General features: G+C 33.1%; 1 protein-coding gene across 4 annotated transcripts in view; it reads right to left on the bottom strand.

Moving 5' to 3' along the window:
* ERBB4 (erb-b2 receptor tyrosine kinase 4) overlaps positions 1–25116 on the bottom strand; it is a 1045679-nt gene that overhangs the window by 289773 nt on the left and 730790 nt on the right. For all 4 annotated transcript variants that reach the window (XM_045559045.1, XM_045559047.1, XM_045559044.1 and 1 more), the window contains exons 6-9: positions 9706–9824; positions 6890–7031; positions 1510–1623; positions 217–343 (exon numbers count right to left, since the gene is read on the bottom strand). In XM_045559045.1, coding sequence (XP_045415001.1) covers positions 217–343; positions 1510–1623; positions 6890–7031; positions 9706–9824 — 502 coding nt within the window. The remainder of the gene's footprint in view (positions 1–216; positions 344–1509; positions 1624–6889; positions 7032–9705; positions 9825–25116) is intronic.

Raw genomic sequence — 25116 nt, 5'->3', positions numbered from 1 at the left:
GTATTTTCAAACTTAAGTAGTTACCCAAATGTGGATTGCCCTTAACGTCTGGTTTACTATCACTGCTATCATTAGCCCTTCCTTCCATTGGTGAAGAGCATTAGCAAAAGGTAAAACTCTTTTGGGTCAAGAGGAATCAAACAGACATAGCTAAAGTATCCCTTCAGCTTTGTCTACACATTGTAAAATAACTTTGTACAAAAATTTAATACTGACCCATGAATACCAGTGACAAGGAAGATCAAATTCCCATTGATCTTGGTGCAGTTTATGAATTTGTCAATGTTACTGGAATCCACAGTCTGAGCTGACATCAACGATCCCGTGCCAATGCCATCACAAGCTGTAGAAACAAGATTCACAATCAGGGGATCGAGAAACTTATTTTTGGCCAATAAATAATCACATTTTCATTGTAAAAATGGCAGTGTTTTTTCACTGTAAAATGGAAAAAATGTATTAAAAAAGAATTTTTTTCTAAAAAGTTAATAGTTCACTCATTCAACTTTTACTACTGGGCTCGCTTTAAAATATTGTCCCTACACTATATTCTAGTGACCATGATTCATTGTAGGAATTATACTTTAAATCAATACCCAGTATACATACACAACACATACATAACTCAAACAAAACCTTCATCAATCGATACTTCCCATTACTACATAAAATTACCTATTTTCTAATCTATTCAAAATATTATTTTAATACTTTTGAAATGCTGGTAACCTTAGTAAAATAATTTCATGGCTTATGTACTAAGGGTCTACAACCAGCAATTTTAAAAACAATTTTTAGAATGTAGTGTAAAGGAAAGAAGTTGTCCTTTTCTAAGGCACTCTTTGATACTTCAAAAAGCTTAATAACATGAGATTTGGACTGTACTTTTGTTCTGCTTATTTAAGTTTCATTCTGGTCAAGAATTTGAGAACCCACAGATCGGAGGGTTTCTCTAAAATTCTTTCTCTACTAAAATTCTATAGCATGAATTATCTGAAATATTTATTTAACATTTATGATAAACTTCCTTGCATTTTCATATATCTTTCATTTTTTTTTTTTTAAGATCTGGAGAGTAAGGTCATGTTGCATGCCCCTTTGCATTTCTTTTTATGCTTAGCAGATCATTTTGTGTACAGTGTCAACACAAAACAACATATTTGTGTTGTGATGCTAACATAACTGTGTGAACCCTTGTTTTGGTACAAAACTTCTAAAATTTACTAGTGATAGAATAAAATGCAACTTTATTTCTGAGTTCCTATCAAAGTTAACTCTGATTTTATCTGGACCATTTTAGTAGATATAATGCAAAACTAACAATGCATGCTGTTATGACAACTGATACTTTGAGGAACTGTCCAAAGTCATAGAAAGTGTTTGTGGGCAGGTTTGGTTGTGGGAGTGGGTGTTTTCTCAGAGGCTAACTTCGTTGGTCTATTAAAAGGTAAATTTAAGACCTTGGTATAGGCTCCTGTTCTAACCAAAATAATCTGAGCTATCACTCACCTTTTGGGCAAATATCAGTACACGGTTTACACATTTTAATCCCATTTTCTTCTACTTCCATCTTGGAACTAGGGCAGGCACGCACACAAGAACTGGAATCTACCACAAAGTTATCTGATTTTTTTAAAAAAAAAGGAAAATAAGAAATAATGTTAATGTTCAACAAACAAGTTTAAAACAAAATACTTTAGGGTTTTAAAATGATTAGCATAACTGATAGTGCATATTTCTCTTCCCCTAAAACAACTCTTTGTTTAAGTATCTCAACTTGAAATAGTACCTCCAACCATCCACATTCAAATCCAAAGGCAGTATGCATTAACAAAAACTAGTACTTGGCCACTGCTTCACATCCTGAATTGCCCCCAAGATAGATTAGATTTCTTTTATAGACTTAGGAAAGTACATGACATTTAGTTTGTGTTTTTCAATAGTTCCACTTCATTTCAAGTCATGATGCAAGTTTGATGTCTAAAAATACTTCAAGTTCATGAAGCACAAATAAAGCTTAAGTTGAATTGCCCTGGATCAAGAAAGTGCACTTCATATTTAGGAGGAAATATTTATAATGTGTTCTGTCTTTCAATGGAGTGCCACAGATGCTTTCTCATATTTTTATACAAAGAAACAAAACAAAATTTGAAAGAGTAGTACCTTAGAAAAAGTACAGCAAATAGACAGAGGGCTTCTTATTACTTAACAATTGGGTGAAATGTTTAGGAGTCCAGTGACCTGAGATATGCCAGGACATCCCCTCCAAAATAAAGGATAAATTATTGCATCTAGAGCCTCCCACAATAAAGGGAAAACATAACACCTGATAGGTCATGCTGCTTTTAAGGGCAGCATCCTTCCATGCCTGGGATACTATTCTAGCACAATATAGAATAGTATGGAGGGCTTTTGGCCTTGAGGGGTGCCCAGAGGAGAAAAGGCATATAGTATAGATCCAGGCTATGGTGCAAGCAACTCTGCTACTTGGATCATAAAACCCAAGAGGCTCTATGATATTGGAGGTGTCCATGGTGGGAAAATATGCCATGTGGAGCTATGGCAAGTCCCAATTGGAAACTCACAACAGAGACCTCTAGGTTACTAGAGGTAAGCCATACTCTCTGCAGCATAGGACTGTACACCATTGAACAAACAGCTCCTGACGTGTTTCTGGGTCCTGGTAGAGATGGAGCACCTAACCATGGGTCATTGATTGACCTTGTAGATGGAATTGTCCATCATGAACAAAGTTTTGTTATAATGTCATAATGCTAGACAGGTCCAAGAGCAGTACCTTGTAAAATGAAAGCAGTACCTTTGGGACTGGATATGAGTAAGGGCAGAAGCACAAGTAAACTGCATAAGCAGGTGGTTCCTACTCCCATGACATCCACCAGGATGCTGGACCCTCTCATACCTATGAGTCAGCTCTTATCTATGGATGTATGGGGGGCAAGAGAGGGTAATTATGACAAGATGAGAAAGGAAGACGAAAACTAAGCTTGATATATAGGCTAGCTGAAAAGGAAGGGCAGATTTTCTGCATGCAGCCTCATTTAGGAGTAGACTTGAAAGATAGTGGCAAGAGAAAATTCTACCAAAGGGCATAGCTCTGAGTAATGCAACTCACCATTCACTTTGTGTGGAAAGAGAAGTGCCTAAGCTTAGAATTTATATGGACTCATGGGCAGTAGCTTGCCCTGGGAGATGAAATATTGGACAATTTGAGAAAAAGGGAGTCTGGGGTAGAGGGTTATGTATGAATTCATGGGAGTGGGCATAAAGTATGAAGAATTTTGTATTCCAAGTTAACATCCAACAGCCACTCTAATCCCATGTCCCTCATGTAGGTTGAGTATCCCTTATCTGAAATGCTCAGAACCAAAAATGTTTCCAAAGATTTCAGATTTGGTTCAAATTTTGGAATATTTGCATATACATAATGAGATACCTTAGTGATGGGACCCAAGTCTAAAAATAAACTTCATTTTTTTATGATTCATGTACACCTTACACACATGGCTTGAAGGTAATTTTATATAATATTTTAATAATTTTCTGTATGAAACAAAGTTTGTATACATTGAACTGTCAAAAGCAAAGGTGTTAATATCTCAGCTACCCATGTGAATAATCTGTGGTTGTGGGCAACACCGTCATTCCTGACTCTGAATTTATATGCTATTATATGCTACCAACAAGCAATCATTTTCTTACATTTATTCACACATAAAAACTTGACAGCAAAAAAAATATGATATAACATTAATACAGTGAAAAAATAATGTGTTCGGGATAACCAAGCAGCACAGTAGCATCACCAGAATACCTTTATAGCTGTTAAAAAACACTAACAACAAGAAACAATGGCAGGCTTTCAGTATACAGCCATGATACTGGGTTTTCATTTTTTCAGGTGAAAAGAAAAATCAGAAGCATTTGTGGGACCAGGGTGGGGGTCCTGTAGGGATGATGAGACATTCTGCTGGATGGCTTTTTAAATGTTTCCTCCAGAGTCATATAACTCATTAACAATAATTTTTGTCTTAGAAATGTCTCTTTGATTTTATAAACTGGCATGATTTCTTGTTCTGTTATGAATGTACATTGCTCTATTCCTTCAATAAGGCCATCACATATTTTCATGTCATCTATAGACACTTTTCTGCAGTGCTAAAAACATCATCTTCATTGACAATCACTTTATTTCAGAATAATTTCTTCTCTTTCACCATTGGTCAATGAATAAACAACTGGAGCCTCATTATCAGAGATGAAAACTTCTCTAGTATCTACTTCTTCCAGTTTGCAGACTGTGAAGGTGTACTTTTTGCATATATAAAGAGGTCAGATATTATTTTTTTAATCACTTAACATATGGAATCCTTCAAAGTCATCTTTTTCATCATCACCACTGAACATAGCCATAAGATCAGAGGTTGTGCCAGGCATGAACAACTTTGTCTTCAGTCACTGTATTCCAGGCATTGGCAACAATATATATGGCACCTTTCATGTTAATCTCCTTTTCAAATCCTTCCACACCCATGCCTGTGTTCACTGCTGCTAGCATGCTGTTCAAGAACATGTTTTTATTTTTACTCTTCATTGATTTTAAGATACTCTGGTCACATGGCTGAATTAACGAAGTCACATTTGGGGTAAAGGGCATGGCATAAACATTATTTTTGTGAGAATTTAAGCTGGAAGATGAACAGAATAGTTGTCAAGGAGTAACAAAATCTTGCAATTGTTATCCAGTCTAGCTTCCCTGTACTCAGCATGAGCTGCTGGTACAAATGTTTGTGAAACCAATCAGAAAAGATGTCCTTAGGGATTCATGAATTTTTGTAGCATAACAATGGACCAGTAAGAAATTCACTTTTTGAAAACAGTGAGGATGCAAGTTTTACCTCTCATAAGAGATTAAATTTATGTGTGCCTACTGCACTAGCATATCCCAGCACAGTTATTCTGTCTTTGGCATTCTTAATTCTTGTAAGAGCTGTCTCGTCAGGTGTAGTCATTGTCTTTCTGGGGCAATAACACCAAAACTGCGATGTTTCATCAGAATAATATACTTATTCTGGCATCAGATTTTCATTAGCAATGACTTTGACAAACTCATCAATGAATTTCTCCACTGCTTTGTGATAATAGATATTTTATCACCATAAATCTTTATAAACTTAATGCTGTGTCTTTTCCTAAATTTCTGTAACAAGCCTATTGAATACTCATAGTTCCCTTCCATTTTAAACTCATTGTGATAGATCTTTGCCTGTTTTATGATCAACATACAATTAAATGACATGTTATGTGTTCACTGCACCACTGATGGATCCACCCTTTCTTTCTTTCTTCTTTTTTTTGGTCTCTTTCAGGCTGTGTTAGATCTACCCTTTCAATACACAATCAAGATCTTCATTTTTAGCTTTATGCAATATTTTTCAATTTTTTATTAACTTCTGTTCATCATTTTCAGCACAGAACTTCAATGGTTTATCTTTCTGTTTGTTTCAGGTCATATATGGTGGTCATTCCAATACCATATTCCTCTACAGATGTTTCACACTTACACCACTGTCCAGTTTTTCTAACAGCTTGACTTTCTGTGCTACAGATAAACATAAATGCTTCTTCTTATTCTTATCACTGTTACCCATAAAGAGTATCTGAAAGTCTTTTTGACATTTTAACAATATCTTTATATCACAGAGCAGAGAATAAGCAAAACAACAACAACAACAACAAAAACATAGTGAGTAATGCACATAGGTCTTGGCCCCATGTGGGACATTGTGGAGAATCCACTGTTGGTGTGCTGACATGCACGTGTGCCATCTAATTACATTTTGTAAGTGTGCTTGCATGGGGGAATCTGAGCAAGCCTGGAAAAAATATATTATAGCTGAAGGGGTTTGGGATGGTTTTCTTTTTTTTTCCCTTGGGGATTCTGATTAAACTATGTGTTGTGTGCTGCATTTTGACTGCGACCCATCACATGAGGTCAGTTGTGGAATTTTCCACTTGTAGTATCTTGTTGGTGCTCAAAAAGTTTCAAATTTTGGAGAATTTTGGATTTCAGATTCTCAGGTTAGGGATACTCAACCTGTACTTCCTACTACATCACATACACAAAGTAAAGAAAGCCATGATATCTGTATGCTGTATGCTGTAGATTGTAAAGCCTTCTTTTAAGTGAGTATATGGAGAAATGTAGTGATTTTTTTCAGCCTTTCCAATAGGTAAAACATAGAGGAAATGTCCCATTAGTCACTCAAAGAAAAGAAACTGACTCAAGCAAATATCAAGACATATTATATATTATACTGAATACCTCATGAAAATCAAGTTGATCATTTTGAATCCCCAGGCTGAGTTCACAGTTTGCTAAAGATCCCTTAAAATACCCTTTATATATATTGTTTTTGTTTAAGATTAGATTTGATATTAAAATTATAATGTTATATATTCTGGTATAAATAAATAATCAGAAATCATTTTAGGTAAAAATTCACTCTTATTAGAAGCAGATCATATTCATTACATAGCTTGCTGCCACTAAACTAATCATTTTTCTGAGAAGTGGTATGATATGTAATAAAATTGGGGCACAGTGAAAATAAGAGTTCACAAGCCAACAACACATCTACAACACGTTACAATGAACGCAGGCATGTCATTCCTTTGCTATGAAACTTTAGACCAATCACTTTAAATTTTTGGTTTAATTTCCTTATTTGTGAAATGGGAGTGACAGTACTCATACCTAAAATAATTCACAATATTCTTATAAGTTTTGAATTAAAATGAACTTACATGAAATTTCTTTGATTTCAAATAATGATCTAATTAATTTGATTTTTCTTATTCTGTTACTTACGTGGGCATTTCTTCACACAGAATGCTCCATATGTGTACTTTGCATTAAAGTTGTGTTCCAATTGAAAGGTGGTTGGATTGTAGACAAAGGTTTGGGGACACTGAGTGACACATGCTCCACTGTCATTGAAATTCATGCAGGCCTGCAACACAGCCAATAATACCTCCACTTACAAATAACCTTCATAACATTTGGTTAATGAAACACTGCTGTAACAGTACGAAGGTTGTATTCTTTACTTAGCATATCACAATCTTATAAATACTACAAAATTTGATAATTTTATAGTCAATTTTATAGATAAATTTGTGTTTCTCAAATTTCACAAAGCTTTTTTTCTCAATGTCATAAATACACTATTTATGGTCACTGATGCTCAAATTGCTTATTATCCATCTATGCAGTTCAAAACCGAAAATTGCTTTAATTTATTAAAGTTAGCTAATGGTGACAAATTATTTAAGCTTATAGTTACTCAAAGCATTTATGTTTAATCTCAGAGTCTGGCCCTGTGCACTAAATCCCTAATTCTACAAGCTAGACTTTCTTTTCAGCTGGCATTTGGAGAGTTCAGTGCCTTAAGTGTCATGTTAAGCACAATTATCACCATTGAATAGCAAAAAAACATTGTGATGGCCATCTAAACTGGACTGAAAGGGCTCTGGCAGGTGACTAGACAAGAACAAATGTAGTGTATATAATGCCAGAATGTAAAGAGGTTACTAGCTATAATTAGCCTGTAATTAAATAATATTATGCCATTTCCCATGTGGCTTTTTTCATAATGTCACATTACTTTGTATAGTAAAAGCTACTACATTAAGACCATTCATTTCTGCTGACTTATATATTTATATTAAGAATTCAATTTATTAATATTTTTAAATTAATGTGAGAAAGATTAAAAAGCATTTTACCACCTGAGAGTTAGGTATTTGACATAAAAAGAGAACACATGCACAAGTGTGTATAAACATGTGATTAACAAAGTATGGACGAGCTAATTCTTTTAAGTAAGAAATTAAGCCTTTGTAGGAACAATTTAGGCCTTGGAATGTAAGCTAACGTGAACTCAAGCTATGATTTACATTTCATCATAAATTGTACATATGGTTATTAATAAGCATTAATTTATTCTGTTTCCTCAAAACATTTGCTTCATCAATTGTTGTTTTAGCAAGTACTTTATCACAAACATGACAATTCCCTGATGATGGTCTACTAGATGCATAATCAGAATGAGATTCACTGATGATACATTATTCACTAAGATGACATGTTCTAAGAAGAATCTATTAAAAACCAATCTAGAAAACTCAGTAAGTTTTAATTTATGACTATAAAACTTCATGTGTCCTTATATAATTGGTTTACTAACATACTTTATGTGATGTTGTGCACAGATTGCTTAGGAAAAAAGGAACATAAGTCAGAGGAATAAAACAAATTTATCTTTCAGAGAGCATACAGAACAATGTAACTTACATCAAGGCCTTGGTCTGGCATTCTTGAATATTCTGTACCAAATGCCAAAGTGGAATCACTGGACCATTCCATAACAGTAATGAAATGATAATTTGAAGCTTACTCGGCACTGTGCTTATCATGATAATGGAACCATGAAAAAAATGTAGTGCAAAACTTCTAAGTGAGAGTTTTTGCTATTGCTGTTTATTGTTGTTACTGTTTTGGAATTGTTAATGTGACACCTGCCATGTTCAGTGTCCTCAAAATCAAGTTTCCATCCTGTGTCTGGTGATAGATAAGGGAAAGGTTCCCAGCTCAAGACCAGCTGAGAATGTTTTTCAAACTTTTGATATTTTGAATTCCTCTCCTTCTTCCTCTCTATCCACTTCTGTAACACATATTTTCATTTCAGTATAGAATTAGGGTAGACAAATTAAGTTTCTTATGATATTAAGAAACTAAGAAACTACTATCTATATCATGAGAGTTTTAATTTATATTTTGTTTATTTCTGGAATTAAGTGTCAATTTGAAAAAAATGCTCAATTCTATGTATGTTTGTTTGCTAGATATTTGAGAAGAAAAAAATAAATAAATTTCTGTGTTCACTTTTAACTATAAAAACAATTACTTATTTTTATGATTTTAGCTTAAAAATGAAACCAGTATTCTGTGTATATGAAATTGAATTAAATATAAGTCACAGAATTGCTTATATGTATTCCAAAGAACAAAAAGAACTGTATCAGAACTATATCAAAATGTAATTAAAAAGTATCCCCAACAAACTGTAAATGTTAATTTTAAGGACGTAAAAGTATCCTCTTCTAAAATAAAAATCATACAGATTAACATATAAATTGCTTTAAATGTGCAGTTGTAAATTTTAAACTTTTAAAATATTAACTTATAAACAATATAAACCAAAAAATACTTAAATGCATAAATTTATCTGCTATAGTCTTGGAATTTATAGTCAAGAAATAAAATGCAGCTGTCCCCACTTATCCGACTCAGTGACGCAACAACATAAACAGGTAATCACTGCATTTTCGGAAAGGATGCTATTCAATTCTAAAAAGACATCTCAATATGTTCTCCAATAAATCTCATTTGTAATATAAATTATATCAGAAAGATACAATTTATTTAGTAGAACAGAACAATTCTAGTTAATCAATAGCCAACTTAGTGAAGGAATGACTCCTAGGAAGGCAGAGCATTTTTCTTAATCCTAAAATGGCTAAACTTGATCCTATTATAATAAGATATTAAAGAGTCAATGAGCCTGAATCAAAAAGGGAAGAGAAGGAGAGCAGGAGAATAAAAGGGAGAACTCCCAGACATACAAAGCAGTCTGTGTCCTTAGGTCCTGAGCAGCCTCCAGCACACTCTCGATGACAACAGTCACTGACGTAGGGTCCGTAGCATCTGCCATCACATTGTTCCGCACACACTGTCCTTGTCACTGCAGAAGACAGAGATGAGGCCTCAATCAAAGTCAGCCACCGAGAGAAACTCGTAAGGTTATTTGGAATAGCTGAGAAAAGCTGAGTTCTGGAGTAACAATATACTCAACCTACCATTGATTCAATTCAGCAAACATTTAATGAATGAAGGCTGCAACTAGATCAGCCAACTAGATCAATTATTACACAAAAATCTTCAAAATTAACACAAATTTGTTCTGTTTTTATATTTTTCTCATTTCAGCAAACAATTGTTGTACTTTACAACAATCAGACAACTTAACAAGAAAGAATCCAATTTGAAGCCAGGAGCAATAGAGCACATCGGTAGTCCCAGCTACTTGGGAGGCTGAGGCGGGAGGATCACTTGAGCCCAGGAGTTGGAGGCTGTAGTGTGCTATGACTGCTGCACTCCAGCTGGGCAACATAGTGAAATACTGTCTCTAAAGTTTTTTAAAAAAATGAGATAGCTGAATAAGGCATTTGACAGGTTGGGAAAGGTAAAATCAATTCAAACAATGCTCACAGTTAGATCCTGTGATAGAAGGTCTCTCCAGAAATGGAGACTTTTAGCAGTCAAACTGGGAAGAGAAACAAACTTTTACTTGATTCACATTATATTTTACATGAGAGAGGAAGAAAGGAAGGGAGAGAAGAAGAAAAGGAGGGAGGGAGGAGAGAGGAAGCCATCATTCTAAACACAACAAAAGGTTTCATTGGTCATTTCTTATAACATCCTTCAATCCAAGCTGACATCATCATATCAAGCAAAAGTAAAATATAGTAAGTCAAAGTACAATAAAAACAATGCTATAGCCTGTGATCAAAATTATAATAATGAGGGACACAATTCTGCTTATCTCACTTATTCTAAAGAAATATGTTTAAAGTATTTAAAGTACAAACTTTACGGGATATATGTAGCATATCACTTCATGGCTTCTGTATTTCCACTTGAAGCCTTGTTTCTTCCTACCCTTTTCAATAGTTTTTCTAAGCTTCATTTGCTGCTACTTTATCAGGACTCTAAATGTTAGTATTTCCCAGACTTGGTCTTGACAATTTTGGTGGGGGCAATGGGACATTCCTGGGTAAAAATCATTCATCCCTTATTTTTCATACTACTTATAAGTAGATGACTTTCGGATCCAGAACAGAATTCTCTATGTAGCTGCAGCATGTATTTTCAGCTTTCTGCAGAAGTCCCCATTTAGATGTCCCAAGGTGTACAAAATGGTATTAACTCACTTTCCCACCCCCACCACTGAGTCCATTTCTCTTCCTTGTTCCCTTATCTTACTTAACAGAAGCACGATGTATTTCCAGTAGCTCACCCAATAATTTGGGATGCATTTTTCATCCTCCTATCCTCTCACCGTCACTTCTCATACCTAATAAAATTGCCAAATACTAGCAATTCTGTTTCCTAAATATTCTTCGTTACTTTTCCTGCTCTCTATTCCAACTTTGTTCAAAACTTATCTGTAAATTATTACATAGCCTTCTTAAAGTTTTCTTGGATCCCATCATTTTCTTCCAATTAATCTTTCGTGCCACTCTAAAAGCAGTGGCTTGAAAATATAAGCCATTGGATCACCAATGTTGATTCACCATGTGAAACTTACTGGTATCCCTGTACTAAAGGATTAAACCTTTAGCAAGGGATAAAGTCTTCCATAAATTGACCACCATCTCTAGTCTTCTCTTTACCCTCCCTCTGTTTCTCACATCCAGCCAGACAGAAACACCACTTGGGATTCCTGATTCATAGCACCATATGCAGTTGTGATTCTTACTGCCTTTTCACAAGGCATTTCTCCATGTTAAAAAGCCTTCCTGTCTTCTCTGTCTAGCAAATATTTGGCCTGAAACTTTTCCAGACACATCTCCAAGAATTATTCTCTTACTCTTGCTTCTGAATAAGCAAGAAGATAAAGTTAATGCAGCAGTCTATGTAGTCTGAAGATCTAGACTCATATCCAGTCTACCATGAGATATGGGCAAGTTATTTAACCACTCTTTATTTTACTGTACCATTTGTAAGATGGAGCTAGTATTAGTACCTGTCTAACAGGATTGAAGATAAATACAGAACATAAATATAAGGTGCTTAACATGGTCCCTATCAACAATACTCAGCAACTGTTAGATATTTTTATTGCACTTATACATTGTGTTTATTTTTCTCATGTTTCCTTCCCCCAACTAAACTATGAGTTTATTGTCTTACTAAAGTTTTAATCCTCAGTGACAAGTACAGCGCTTTGTACTTAGTATATAAGTATCCCCTCCAAGTAAATAGATAAATCACATTTCAGCTCAGTGAAAGTATCTGCCGAGTGTTTAAGGCACTTAATAGAGGGATAAAAAGATGTAGAAAGTTAAAGAGGTAAGGTCCTGAGAAGTGTAAATAGATAAATATTTAAAAACTAAGAAATAGAGCATATCAAAATGCAAATAATTGGGAATTATATTTAGTATCCGTTATCAGATTTAAAGGCTCCTTAAATTCTGCTGTTGATTATTTCATAAGTCCACATTTTATTTGGATCCTTTTCCACTGAACATGATGATGATATTCATAAAATAATTTACAATATTTTAATATGAATAATATCCTTTCATTGGACATGATCTAATTACTCCCTAAGTAGTACAATCAATACAAACATCAAATAGAGTTTCTAAAACAGACTTTGGACTCATCCTCTGTCTTCTTTTAATTTTGTGGAAATAAGGTTACATGAAATTTCTTACCATAGCTTACAGAAGATTTTGAAAAGAAAAAAAATTTATGACCTGGATTTGTGAGGGTATATTTTGTGTTTGCAATTTGGGTTACATTAAATTTCAAAATAAATTATTTCTTTTATAAAACATCTAGTATAAAATTCCACATAATAAATCAGTTTGGCCTACCCCTTTACCTTCTTTATGTTTTTGCTCAAATTGCACCTTTGTGTTGAAGTCTGTCCCTATTAATATTTAATCTTTTCCAAACAACTGACTCTTGATGGACCTTCCTTTTCTTTCTCCCTTCCTCTCTTCCTTTCTTTCTCTCTCTCTTTCTTTTCTTTCCTTCTTTCCCTCCCTCCCTTCCTCTCTTTTCTTCCTTTCTCTTTCTCGTGTCTTTTCTTTCCCTTTCTTCCCTCTCTCCCTCCCTTCCTTCCTTCCTTCCTTCATTTTTGTCATAGTATCAGTCACCGTTTAACATACTTTACAATTTATTTATTACCTTTATTTTGTTTCTTGGTGTATTTTAATGTTTAGAACTATACAGGCATTTATATAATTTTATTTATATTTATATTTGACGCATACACTATGTATATGATATATACTAAAACAAATTATATTCACTCATTAACTCTTCATATCATATGTTATGTTTATATTGATGTTCCTATCTTTTAACCAAGTGGTATATTTATTTAGATGTCTTAGTAATTCATACAATATAAAGGAAACACTTTTAATAGACGGTTTTGTAAAGAACAAATGCAAACAATTTTTTTCTAGATTTACTAAAGCTCTTTTGATGTACTGAGAGCCACTAATTAAAATAGCAGACATATATTGAATAAATAAATTACTAGATTTGAAATAAATGTTATCACAGGACAGTCTATTAATTTGCTTCTAGTTGACAGACATTGCTTAGCTGGAAAACAATGGCATGAAGTTGAGTCAAAAGCCTATCCTATAAGTCACATCATATTTTAAGTCTAGACACTAACAAATAATTTCTATTTTTAACTGTATGGCGATTTAAGGTAACTATATAAAATGTTTCAATTTCCTTTATTTACTTTGGTCTTTCCTGCCAAATGAGAAGATCAATGTAGAAAATGTAAAAGAAAAGATAAATTATAAAGATAATTAACCCTGAATTTATTTTAAAATGATTTGTTAAATGTTCATATTAAATAATTTCTCTCTTTGAGTATACTATTTAAATATGAAAGTAATATGTTATAAATATAATCTAACATAGTACAATCTTGGTCTCAATAAGAATTATTATATTGAAACTAGTAAAACATGTATTTTAAATTATTTAATCATAAATGTTGAATCAACTTTAAATTTTTCAAATTAGTGATTTCTTCCATATAGTGGTCAAATATTTCATATTTTTTCAGGACTTTGATCTCAGATATTACATTCCATTTCGGGAACATGTAAAAAAAATTCCTCTAAATCATCACCCAAATGCAAATATTTTCTAAAATTTTGATTTCAAGATTTAAAAAGGAATTATGGGGTTTTCCCCCTAAACAGTCTATACTTAATATTTTTTAAAGTAAGTTACACTAAACATTAAAAATAGGTTTTCACTATCAAGATTTTCACATGCCTTAATTCCAAATGAATATTCAGTAAGCATGAAACATTTGGAATCTGGTGGATGATAATATAAGCAAAAAGAATAGAACAATAAGCTTAATATTTAAATAGTGATATGATAGAATTAAGAAACGTTTCTTTACATTATTATATGAGACTTGTTTTCATCAAGACATTTCCTTTGCACATATCAAGGCTTCAAGGGCAAGTGAAACGGTACCATAAAGTAAATTTATTTAGTAGCATTTTTGATTAATAAGCATTACTTAATAATAAACTCATCAAATTATACTCATATATTATTACAATGGAGACAAAACAAAACAAAACAGAATTCCTGAAATCAATGAAATAACTCAGCCTCCATAGGAGCATTAATTTATAATTGCCTTGGCTTTTATTAATTTTCTTTCATTCTTGCTCAAATATTTCATTAGAATTTTTTTCCCTGTACTTAGTATCCTTTCTAAATTGTTTCACTGGGTACATTAAGATATTTGGGTTGAATTTTAACTAGCGTATTCATTGGTGGTACACCACTAAATGTGATTGTTTAATATAAGCGGTAAAACCTGGGAAGTTAAACTGCTTGTTAAATTAAGGTCAGTAAACCTGACACTGGGAACAGAGATTCATTCAAAATATGAATCAAAAGTTTAAGGAACCAAACATTTCATGGTGAGGGGATACTGCTGAGAGAATATTACCTCAAAAGTTTTAAGAAATTGTTAAGTAGCTTAATCTTATCACTATCTCACTAATAAAAGCAATGGCTTAATTACTTCTTTAAATATAATGATAACCAATACTGTGATTAAAGTTACTACCTTAGAATAAATGTATTTTATTTGAAGAAGCTGGGCAATTTGCTAATCAAACATTTATTGTTGCTTCTGATGAGTAACAAAAAGGACAAAAAGCATTCATAAATAATGCAAAACAGCACTGACATCACAGTGACAAGACAAGAAGATCTCAGTTTGCCCATTAACAAAACAAATAAGGCTAAATTTAGGCAGTCCTTGTGTCTTCTCCCCATGTTTTTACACTCTGATACTTCCCTCTTCCTCCATCTCCTCCTTATTCTTTCCTTCTCTCCTCCATCTTCTCTCCCTAATTCTCTTCACTTCCTCTACCCAGTGTTTCTGAACCCAGGTTGTGTATTAGATCATGTAACATGGTCTTTCAAACTTGAATGTGGGAGTTCTTGTGTAAATAAAATTTTTGATTCAGTATCGGTGGGACGGACCCAAGATCGTGCATTTCTAATAAGCACCCAGGTAATGTCTGTGCCTGCTGGTCCACAGATTCCACTTGAGTAACAGGGTATAGAGTATTTTTTAAAAATAGAATTCCTGGAAGTCACTAATTCCTATTAAATCAAAGTCACTGGCAATGTTCTAGGAGCTTTGACAGTTTTAATAATCTCCCTAGGTGATTCCAATGTGTAGTCTAGAACTGAGATCCATTATTGTAGCCAGTCAAAATGGGAAAAAAAAAAATTTCTGTCATTTGCACCATTTGATTGACAGACTGATAATTCTTTGTCAGAAACTTAATCACACCAACCTCTTGCTTTAATTTCCTATTTGTCTTGTTAAGCTCTCTATCACTAATTGGGAAGTCAAATAAACAAAAATCGATGTGCAAGCAGATAGAAAGATTTGGGAGGAAAATGACCTAGATTGGGTGCAGAACTATTGCTTGGCTGGTTCTAAAGGCAAACATATCAGATAAACAAAAGAGCATCAGAAAACTGTTCTCTTCTCTCACCCAGCAGCTTTCCGAGTGAAAAGGATCTTGGGGCAACCCCCAATTTCATTGCTAAGCACATTTTAAAGCATATCTATTTTCTTTTTCATTTTATTTCAATTAGTATTCAAAGACTCATACCTCCATGCTTGCCTACATTATTTCTACTTTTATTGACAAAATTTTGACAAACTGTGTCCATGAAATGCATCATGTTCATTAAACAGTATTTCAATGGGATGATTTTGCTGTTAAAGTGTTTTCAGTTACATACTTGGAGATTTGAACAAGAGAAATGCTTAGGGTAAATTAGAGCTGATTTGAGTTGGATGTGATGAAAAATTTTTTACTATTAGAGCGATAAAAACAATGCAATAAGCCACTGAATGGGCTTCTTAAACATTTGTCAGTATTTTAAGGGAAATCTCTTCTGGATGTTTTAGACATCTACTTAATTAAAGACAGGAGGCTTGATGAAATGTTCTCTAGAGGTACGCTCTAGCTCTAGGATCCAATATTTATTCCTATGAATGATGAAATTGTGACTAAAAATCTGAACACATTGGGTTGTGTAACATGCTTTTGGAAAACTACTATCATCAGGAAATATTTGAAGTGAAACAAATAAAGCTTATAAACCATCTAAGAATAGGCATTACTTATAAAGCATGCTAAAATGTGTAGAAAATGAGGCTTAATAAAACTAACACCAAACTATGTGCCTGTTATTCATTCTCTCAAAGGAGAATAATTGGACACATCTGTGCGTCCAGGGCCAGGTCAAATAGGAAGATTTAAAATTAAGAGATCTGGCCCTCTTCCTATATTCTGATTCAGTAAGTCTGGGGAAGGTGCCAGAAAATTCTTTCTTTTATTTGGAGCCTTAAGTTTTTTGAGAAGTAGATTTTATAAGGCAATATTTCAAAATTTATGCTCTAACATACTCTCTTCTTCCTAATGAAAGTTTCCTCCAGGAGGGGTAAAATATTTCTTTAGATGGAAAGGCAAAGGTGGAGATGAGTCAGTCTTGAACTAGAATGCTCTTTCCTATCTGACGCTAGATCACAGACTAAGTCAAAAATTGTTGTCACACAGAGTTAGGCCTTATAGGCCTATATCCTGATTTGGACAGGGAAAGGAGTTTGTACTTCAAGCATTTTTTAATTATTTTAACCAACAACATAAGGTCTAATATATTAAAAAAGACTCTAAGAGGTGATTTATATATATATGTATATGTATATTTATTTATTTATTTATTTATTTTTAATAGACCTATCAAAGTGGAATTATCAAAAAAGTATCTGGGCTTCCAAACTACCACAATCATACCCATTTTCACAACAGGGAAGAAAATATAACTGATTTTCATATATTCCTAGTTCTTAATTAGTTTGGTGATAGCTACTGTAAATGAACTGACAAGGCCATGCCATGAAGTATACATCCCACAGGTAACATAACTATTTAATCCAAAGTACAATAACCACTGTAGTTCACTTGGAAAATGTGACAAATACCTGTACAATCCTTACTGAAATTGACGTTCAGAGTCTGTTAATAAAAGTATGCCTAGATTTAGGCAGCTACTAACCAGGTTTGACCCTTGTCCCAGAGAAATCCCTGGTGATCCATGGACTGTGACATGATATTGTTAGCTGTGTCAAAGAGGAAAGGGATCTTGTCTAATCCATTCTTCATCACTAGCTGCTTTATTCATTTATTTAATGAAGTTTTACTCAATCTATTTTATAAAGACATGATCCATGATTCATTGAGGGATGTTAAAGCTGCTTGTAACATTCTTGGCCACCAGGGAAATTCTCCCTTATTAATAGGCTGTTAGCATCTCCAAAGTTTGTTAGGCAGGATTCAAAAAACAATATTGCCCTGTTACATTCGAAATAAAAATATTCTTGAGAGCATGAATTATTTTACATATTCCTCATGGGACCATTGATACTGGTTTCAAGGCAATAAAGGAAGTGTGTGATTTGGGAATAACACCAATTGGGTATCGGACTGAGGTGGGGGGTGGGGAGAGGGGATGGGTGTATAACTACATGAGGAGTGCACTGCACACCCTCTGGGGAATGATCACATTTGAATGTTCTGAATTGGGGGGACAGGGGGTGGGGGGAGGGGATGGGGGCATAACTACATGATGAGTGCAATGCGCACTATCTGGGGAATGGACGCGCTTGAAGTTCTGACTTGAGAGGATGGGCCGGACATGGGCAGTGTAAGTGGCCTGAACTTTTGTACCCCCATGATGATGAGCTGAAATAAAAAAAAAAAAAAGGGAGTGTGTGAATCTGCATAAGGAGACCATAGTGGTTTGTTTAAAATATTTTTTTACATTAGAATTGAAGGCTGACCCTTACACATCTGCCAATAAATGATATGCAGCAGATAAATTAGTAAATAAATTGGAATAGTTATATCATGGACCTGTCACAAACCAAGAAATATGGAAAGGCTGACATTCAAATCTTTGAAATCACTTTGCATTATAGTAGACCACACATCTCTACACCCAGCCTAGAAGGAAAAACAAGCAAAACAAAAACAGCAACAAAAACAAAACCCTCAAAAAACACCTTATCTCTTTTACTTATCCTAGTTCCCTACCCAAAATATTAGAGGAGAATAAATATAATCTTTCTTTCACCCAATAAATATCTGAATGGGCTTCCTTCTCCAATTGGAAAAAAAAGTTATCAATTTTGTGTTGAAAACAATTATAGAATCCTAAAATAAAAAAAAATAGCCTCATATCAGGTAAACAATGAATAAATGTTTATTAAACCAATGAATGCTATCTAAATTTCTCATTTTATAGATGAAGAAAATAAAACCTAAATAAATTTGCCTATGGAAAAATACAAAATAATGTTCATACATCTCTATGGAATATTACTACCTCTTTACTATGTTCCACGTAGTTTCTAGTTTTGATGAGAGTAAACAATTGGTCAAACTATTGGTGGGTATATAAACTGATAGAAAAGTTTTTGAAGACCAATATGTCTCTATCAAATTTGTGTATGTAAGTTCACATGTGACCAAGCAATTCTATATCTAGAAATCTGACTTATGGAAGAATGTGCACATGCAGACAAATATGTCTATTAAAATATTCATTGGCTATAATTGAGACTAATATGAGACAGTTTGGATATTTGGCCTCTCCAAATCTCATGTTGAAATTTGATCCCCAGTGATGGAGGTGAGGCCAAGGGGCACGTGTTTAGATCATGGGGGCAGATCCCTCATGAAAGGCTTGGTGCCCTTCCTGCAGTAATGGGTGAGTTCTCACTTTACTAGTTCACACTAGAGCTGGCTGTTTAAACGACCTTGGGCTCTCTCTAGCTCCCTCTCTCACCATGTGGCACATCTACTCTCCCTTAGCCTTCCGCCTTGTTTGGAAGCTCCCTGAAGCCCTCACCAGAAGCAGATGCTGGCGTGATACTTCTTGCACAGTCTGCAGAACTGTGAGCCAAATAAACTTCTTTTCTTTATAAATTACTCAGCCTCAGGTATTTTCTTTATAGCAACACGAAATGGACGAACACATAATATAACCTAAATGTCCACAAATAAGTGAAGTAAATTGGTTAAGTAAGTTATAGTACTGTACAACTATAACTGGGGAAATAGCTGCAGCATTAAAAAAAGGATGAGGTTGGTCTCTACATACTAAAATGAGAGGATTTTTAAAATATAATGTGTAGCGAAATAAAAATAAGTGATAGAAGAATAGATTTAGTATACTTGTTTTTATAAAACACACAAAACAAAATCCCAGACCTTTTATGTGCTTATATGTATACACACATACACATATACACAAACATAAGTATATCCATATATTCCAAATTTATTACCATAAAGTAAATACTTTATGGAAAAAATGTAGGTTATGGGAAGGGTACTCACTAATAGGTAGGCATTATTACTTTTAACTTCATATATTTGAATATCATATGAATTTTTAAAATTTATAATAAAATAATCTATGCATTTGGCAGAGTAAGTTAATTATTCTAGTGTTACAAATAAAGTTAACATTCAAAAATATTTAGCTTATCCTAGATCACATAATAGCTATTATCAAAGTAGAGTTTAGAATTAGTTTCCTGACTCCTATATATATATCTCTTCACTGATATGTATGAATTAAGAGTCACAAACAGTAGGTGTCTAAATGTAAAGACCAAAGGTGGTAGGAAGGGAGAGGAAGATAGTTCCAGAAACTATTTTAAATGCAACACTGAATTAACTAAAATGATCAAGCACATATCTGCTTTACACCTCTAAAAACAGTTTGTGTTGAAACCCTTTTAACTGACATAATTTTGAGTGATAATAATAAAAACCAAAATACTAGTCAAATACTCTTTAAATCTGAGACCCGGGGAGGGCCAACACTGAAGTCTGTATTTCAGTAATAATGCAGACTTTTAAAGAGGAACCACTTAAAAGAGGTGCACCATGAACACAAGTTTCAAGTATATAGGGAAAAATATTTTGCTTTTTTCCTCATAGAACACATTTGGGATTATCTTGTTAAAATGACAATAATGTCTTGCCAATGTGTTAAATGATACTCCCTTGTACTGTTTTTCAAACTGTTTTTTAAAATTGCAATTTACAGTATAAACAACATTGTATAATATGGCTCAGCATATGCATGATGAAATGTTTTGAGGAATAATATTGACCCTAATTAAGTGCAAAGCATTTGGATACTGTCTATTCTATTCTATTCTATTCTATTCTATTCTATTCTATTCTGGTCTATTTTATTCCAATCTATCTTATTTCAGTAAAAATTTAATGTTGGTCAAGGTCCACTGAAGTGATTTTATAATTCACTAACAAGTTGCAACCAGCAGTTTGAAAGCACTGCTCAATTGCATGTACAAAAGTCAAATTATGAAATTAGAGAAACCAATTTGTGTGCTCTTTTTATATATGTGCAGCAAATAAGCCTTCTAATGAATTCAGGAATTTAAAGTGACTGGAGATAAAATTTTCTTTTTCTGAAGTTTTAGTATCCCAGTGCTATAGAAAATCATTGCACAATGGTGCCTACCACAATGCCTTTCCTGTAGAATTGTGCCGTTGAGACTAACTATTCCCCGAGATTTGTGCTTTGTATTCCCAGTATCATCACTGGAAATTTGGGATAGTTAAGTCTGTTAAACTGTGGGCCAACACAAAACAACATTTGAGATTCTCTTCAAGTGATATATTTATAGAAAATAATATATCTATAGATAGTAAAGCTTTCATGCATTATTAATATAATGATGAAATAAATGATCATTTCTCTGATCTGGACAAAAGTTGGAATATCCTCAAAAATTTAAAAAGTCATGACATAATAGTGTATAATTTATTTGTTCTTCTTTCCTTTCTTAAGATTCTGAAATAACATACACAATACACATTTTTAGCAAAATATAAGTAACTATAGATATGTAAAATTAAGAACAAATCATTCATTTTCTTACCACAGCAATAATCAATGTCAGTTTTTGGACATCTATGTACCCTTGACCTCCCTATATGGTTCCACAGTGGTATTTAATATGACAGAGCACAAAATGCACAACCAAAAGTAATTCAAAATAACTCAGGTCTCTAACTGCATTTTTCAAGTTCCATGAAAGCGACACATTCCCCCTTAATGCCTCTGAAAAAAATCCCCTCCCTACATTTCTCTGCACCCTGGAAATTTCTCATTCTCTTTCTTCAGAACTCTCTCATCTACTGCATCTTGTCCTTCCCACCTTGTTTCCAACATGCCATACTGGAATGATTTATGAGGACTGAATGAGAAAGTACACGTGAAGATATTAGCACAAAACCAGCACAATGGATGACTACAGGAAGTTCTCTAGAGGTGACTGCTAGGCTCTAATTTTGCCTTTACAAAATATTTATAGCTGTGCTAGATTAGACAAATTATTTAACCTCTCTGTGCTTCAGTTTCTTCATCTATAAAATAAACAAGTGTACTTATCTCATGAAGCTGTTGTGCAGATTTTATGTATTATGGGAAATCATTAAGTTTCGAATAGTGCCTAATACATACATAGTGAGCACTATATAAATTCTTGCTGTTGGTATTACTAAGTAATCAATGAATGATAGTTAACTTGCTTTATAGTTTGGTATTTTTTAAAATATTATATCATTAACATGTTTTATAGAAGCATAAATATAATTATGCTATATCATTTACCAAAGCTCTGTGTTATACTATTGTAATGTATATGCTCTAACAATCCTCTTTCTAAGATGCATTGTTTGTATTTGTTACTATTATAAATATTGCTGGAATATGTAGTGTTTAACATACATTTTGTGTTTGATAATATGAGTGCTGAAATAAATTCCTTAGTCCAAGAAAATTCATATTTTAAATCTTTTGACACAAATGACCAGTCTACATAGTAATGTTTATTTATAGTCTACCAAGAATAATTGAGATTGTGCCTATCCCATACTTTCATCCTCACTAGGAATTATTCAACATGTTTAGTTTTTAAAAATCATCATTTATTATACATAAGGCTAAACACTTTTTGAGATTTATGTAAGTTTTTAATTTTTAAAAAATTTATTAAAATTACTATTTTAAAAAACAATATAATGTAGTTAAAATGATCTTTTTCTTTTTTATTTTGTAACTTCTTTGTTGTATATAAAAAGACCTTCATCATTATGTAATTTTCATCTCCACTTTTCCCTAGTACTTTCAGTTATTTTTTTAGTCTGTAATCTATGTATATAGATCTATCTATATAGAGACTAGCAATAGTCTATTTCATGTCTTTTATACTTAATGATGTATAATCCATCTCATATCTTTTGTTTTATGGTAGGGATGTAACTTTATTTTATTTCACATGTGAACTATTTGTTTTAACATTATTTATCAAATAATCTATGCTTTTGTCATTTTTTTAAAATGCCAATTTTATAAAAACAAAATTACTAGATAGACTTTAGCCTCCAGCTGAACTTTATATTAGATTCCATTGAGCCAGTTCTATTCTGAACCAATACCAGACTGTTTTAATCATTACTACTTTTTAACATTTTAATGCTTGATGGAGAAAACCCATTCCACACAGTAGTTCTTTTCAAACATCTGGCTGTTTTACTAAATGTATTTTTCAGAGATATTTTAGACTTTTTTGTTCAGTTAAAAAGAAACCATTGGAAATTGATTGAAGATGGTTAAATGAATAGCTTAATTTTTGAAGAACTGATACTTTCATAGTCTTTCCATTTCATAGTCTTTCCACCTTAGAATGTGGTAATTCTCCAATCATTTACATTTTCTGTTGTGTCTTGGTGAAATAATATAGCTTGATTTCTATTTTAAATTATCACTAACTATAAATGGCAGAGTCTATCTTTCTGTCCTTTCCTCCCCTCTAAGTTCTAGTCAATGAAATTACATAACCTTAAATACATACAAATCCTCATTATAGGAGAAACTAATCGCCCTGGGTAATAAGGTATTTGAGTTCAAAAAATACTGAGAACAAAACCTGCAGGTTTTCTTGTGGATATAATGCCTATCAACTCCATTATAACAAAATTAATGGCAAAAGGATTTCAGATAAACCAAAAATAACTGTCTTCATTGAGATAGTAATATGTGAAACTGATTTTTAAAAACATTTTGGGGTCTGTTTTTTAATAACCTCAACATAAATTAATACAGTGAATATTTCTTTGAAAAATGCTCATGGTAATGGACATAAGCAGCCATGACAATGTTATGAATTGTCAAATAGTATATAAAATTTATATTGGTTTGAGAAATAGAATATTAATATATATGATATTTAGGGAATTCATATTTATCCTAATATAATGGGTAAAAATGTGGCTTGATACAAGAGAAACTGCCCTATATACAATTGCCTTTTCTTATTCTCTTTCATCCCTATGCTGTTTACTTAATTCTTTCTCCAACCAAAGGAATTAATTTGAAATAGAGGATGATACATTTCAGATTAATGCAAGGCAGAACTTTAAGGAGAATATTTTTCTCCAGGCTTGCCAAACTCTCTAACCAAGAGAGTAGTATGTAAGTGCTTGCTTTTACAAAAATGAATTATCACACTTCTTTGCATTTCTGTAGCAAAGATTTAGGATGCATGTCCTATTCAATAGAAGCACGCCTCATGTAGATAATTTTGAAATTTTCTCTTTGGTAGTCAAAGACAGTTACACCAATGACAGCTCTTTTGCTGCAAAAACACAAATGATTCAGAATAATTCTCATCACTGCCAGAAAAACAAAATTCTTTTAATGGTAATACTTCTAGATATTTCTAACTGTTCTTCTTAATGTTCTCTTAATAATCTTTCAAATGTGGAGTATTCACTTTCTGATCTCTGTGCTTAGAATACCTACCTCCACTGAGCCCCACAGTTTATATCCTCCCTCAACTTATCTGTATTTGTGTGTGTGTGTGTGTGTGTGTATATATATATCTACATCAACTATAACTATATATAGGTAGCTATATATATATAGCTATATATATATATATATATATATATATACACCTATATAACACACATATATAGGTAGCTAATCCACATGCATGTACACACATACACACACACACACACACACACACACAAATATCCTGACCATACAAGAAATCATCTTTTTCAATCCTTTCATTCTGTGGATGAGGGAACTCAACGAATCTGAGGTTTTTGAAACTGAATTATTAATAGTTTAGAAATAGGACTACATATTTAGTTTCCTTATGTCCCCTGTTCAATATTCTTTTTGATTGTTTCAAGCATTCCTCACGTTTGTCTTGTATCCCACCCACTGCATGACCAGAGAACAGGCACAATTTCATATATTCTTTTATAGCCCTTGAGCCCATAGCATGGCATTAAGCAATATCTCCTGAACCCCATTAAACTGGGGTTTAGAGAGCATATTGAGAGCATTTCAAATAAATACATCTCCTTTAGTTAAAATGAAAATCTTATTCTTGTAAATATTTGACAAAAGTCATCAAATTATAACAAATATCAACTTATATCAAAATGAACAGCATATTAGAGCAGATTCTTCTCTCATTTTCTACAAGGAAATTATTGGGGCAGTTTTTGAAATGTTAAAATATACAAGTAATT

Source organism: Lemur catta, chromosome 8, assembly GCF_020740605.2.
Source record: "Lemur catta isolate mLemCat1 chromosome 8, mLemCat1.pri, whole genome shotgun sequence".
NCBI lineage: Eukaryota > Metazoa > Chordata > Mammalia > Primates > Lemuridae > Lemur > Lemur catta.
The sequence above is the reverse complement of the archived record's forward strand: the minus strand, read 5'-3'. Positions and strand labels throughout refer to the sequence as shown.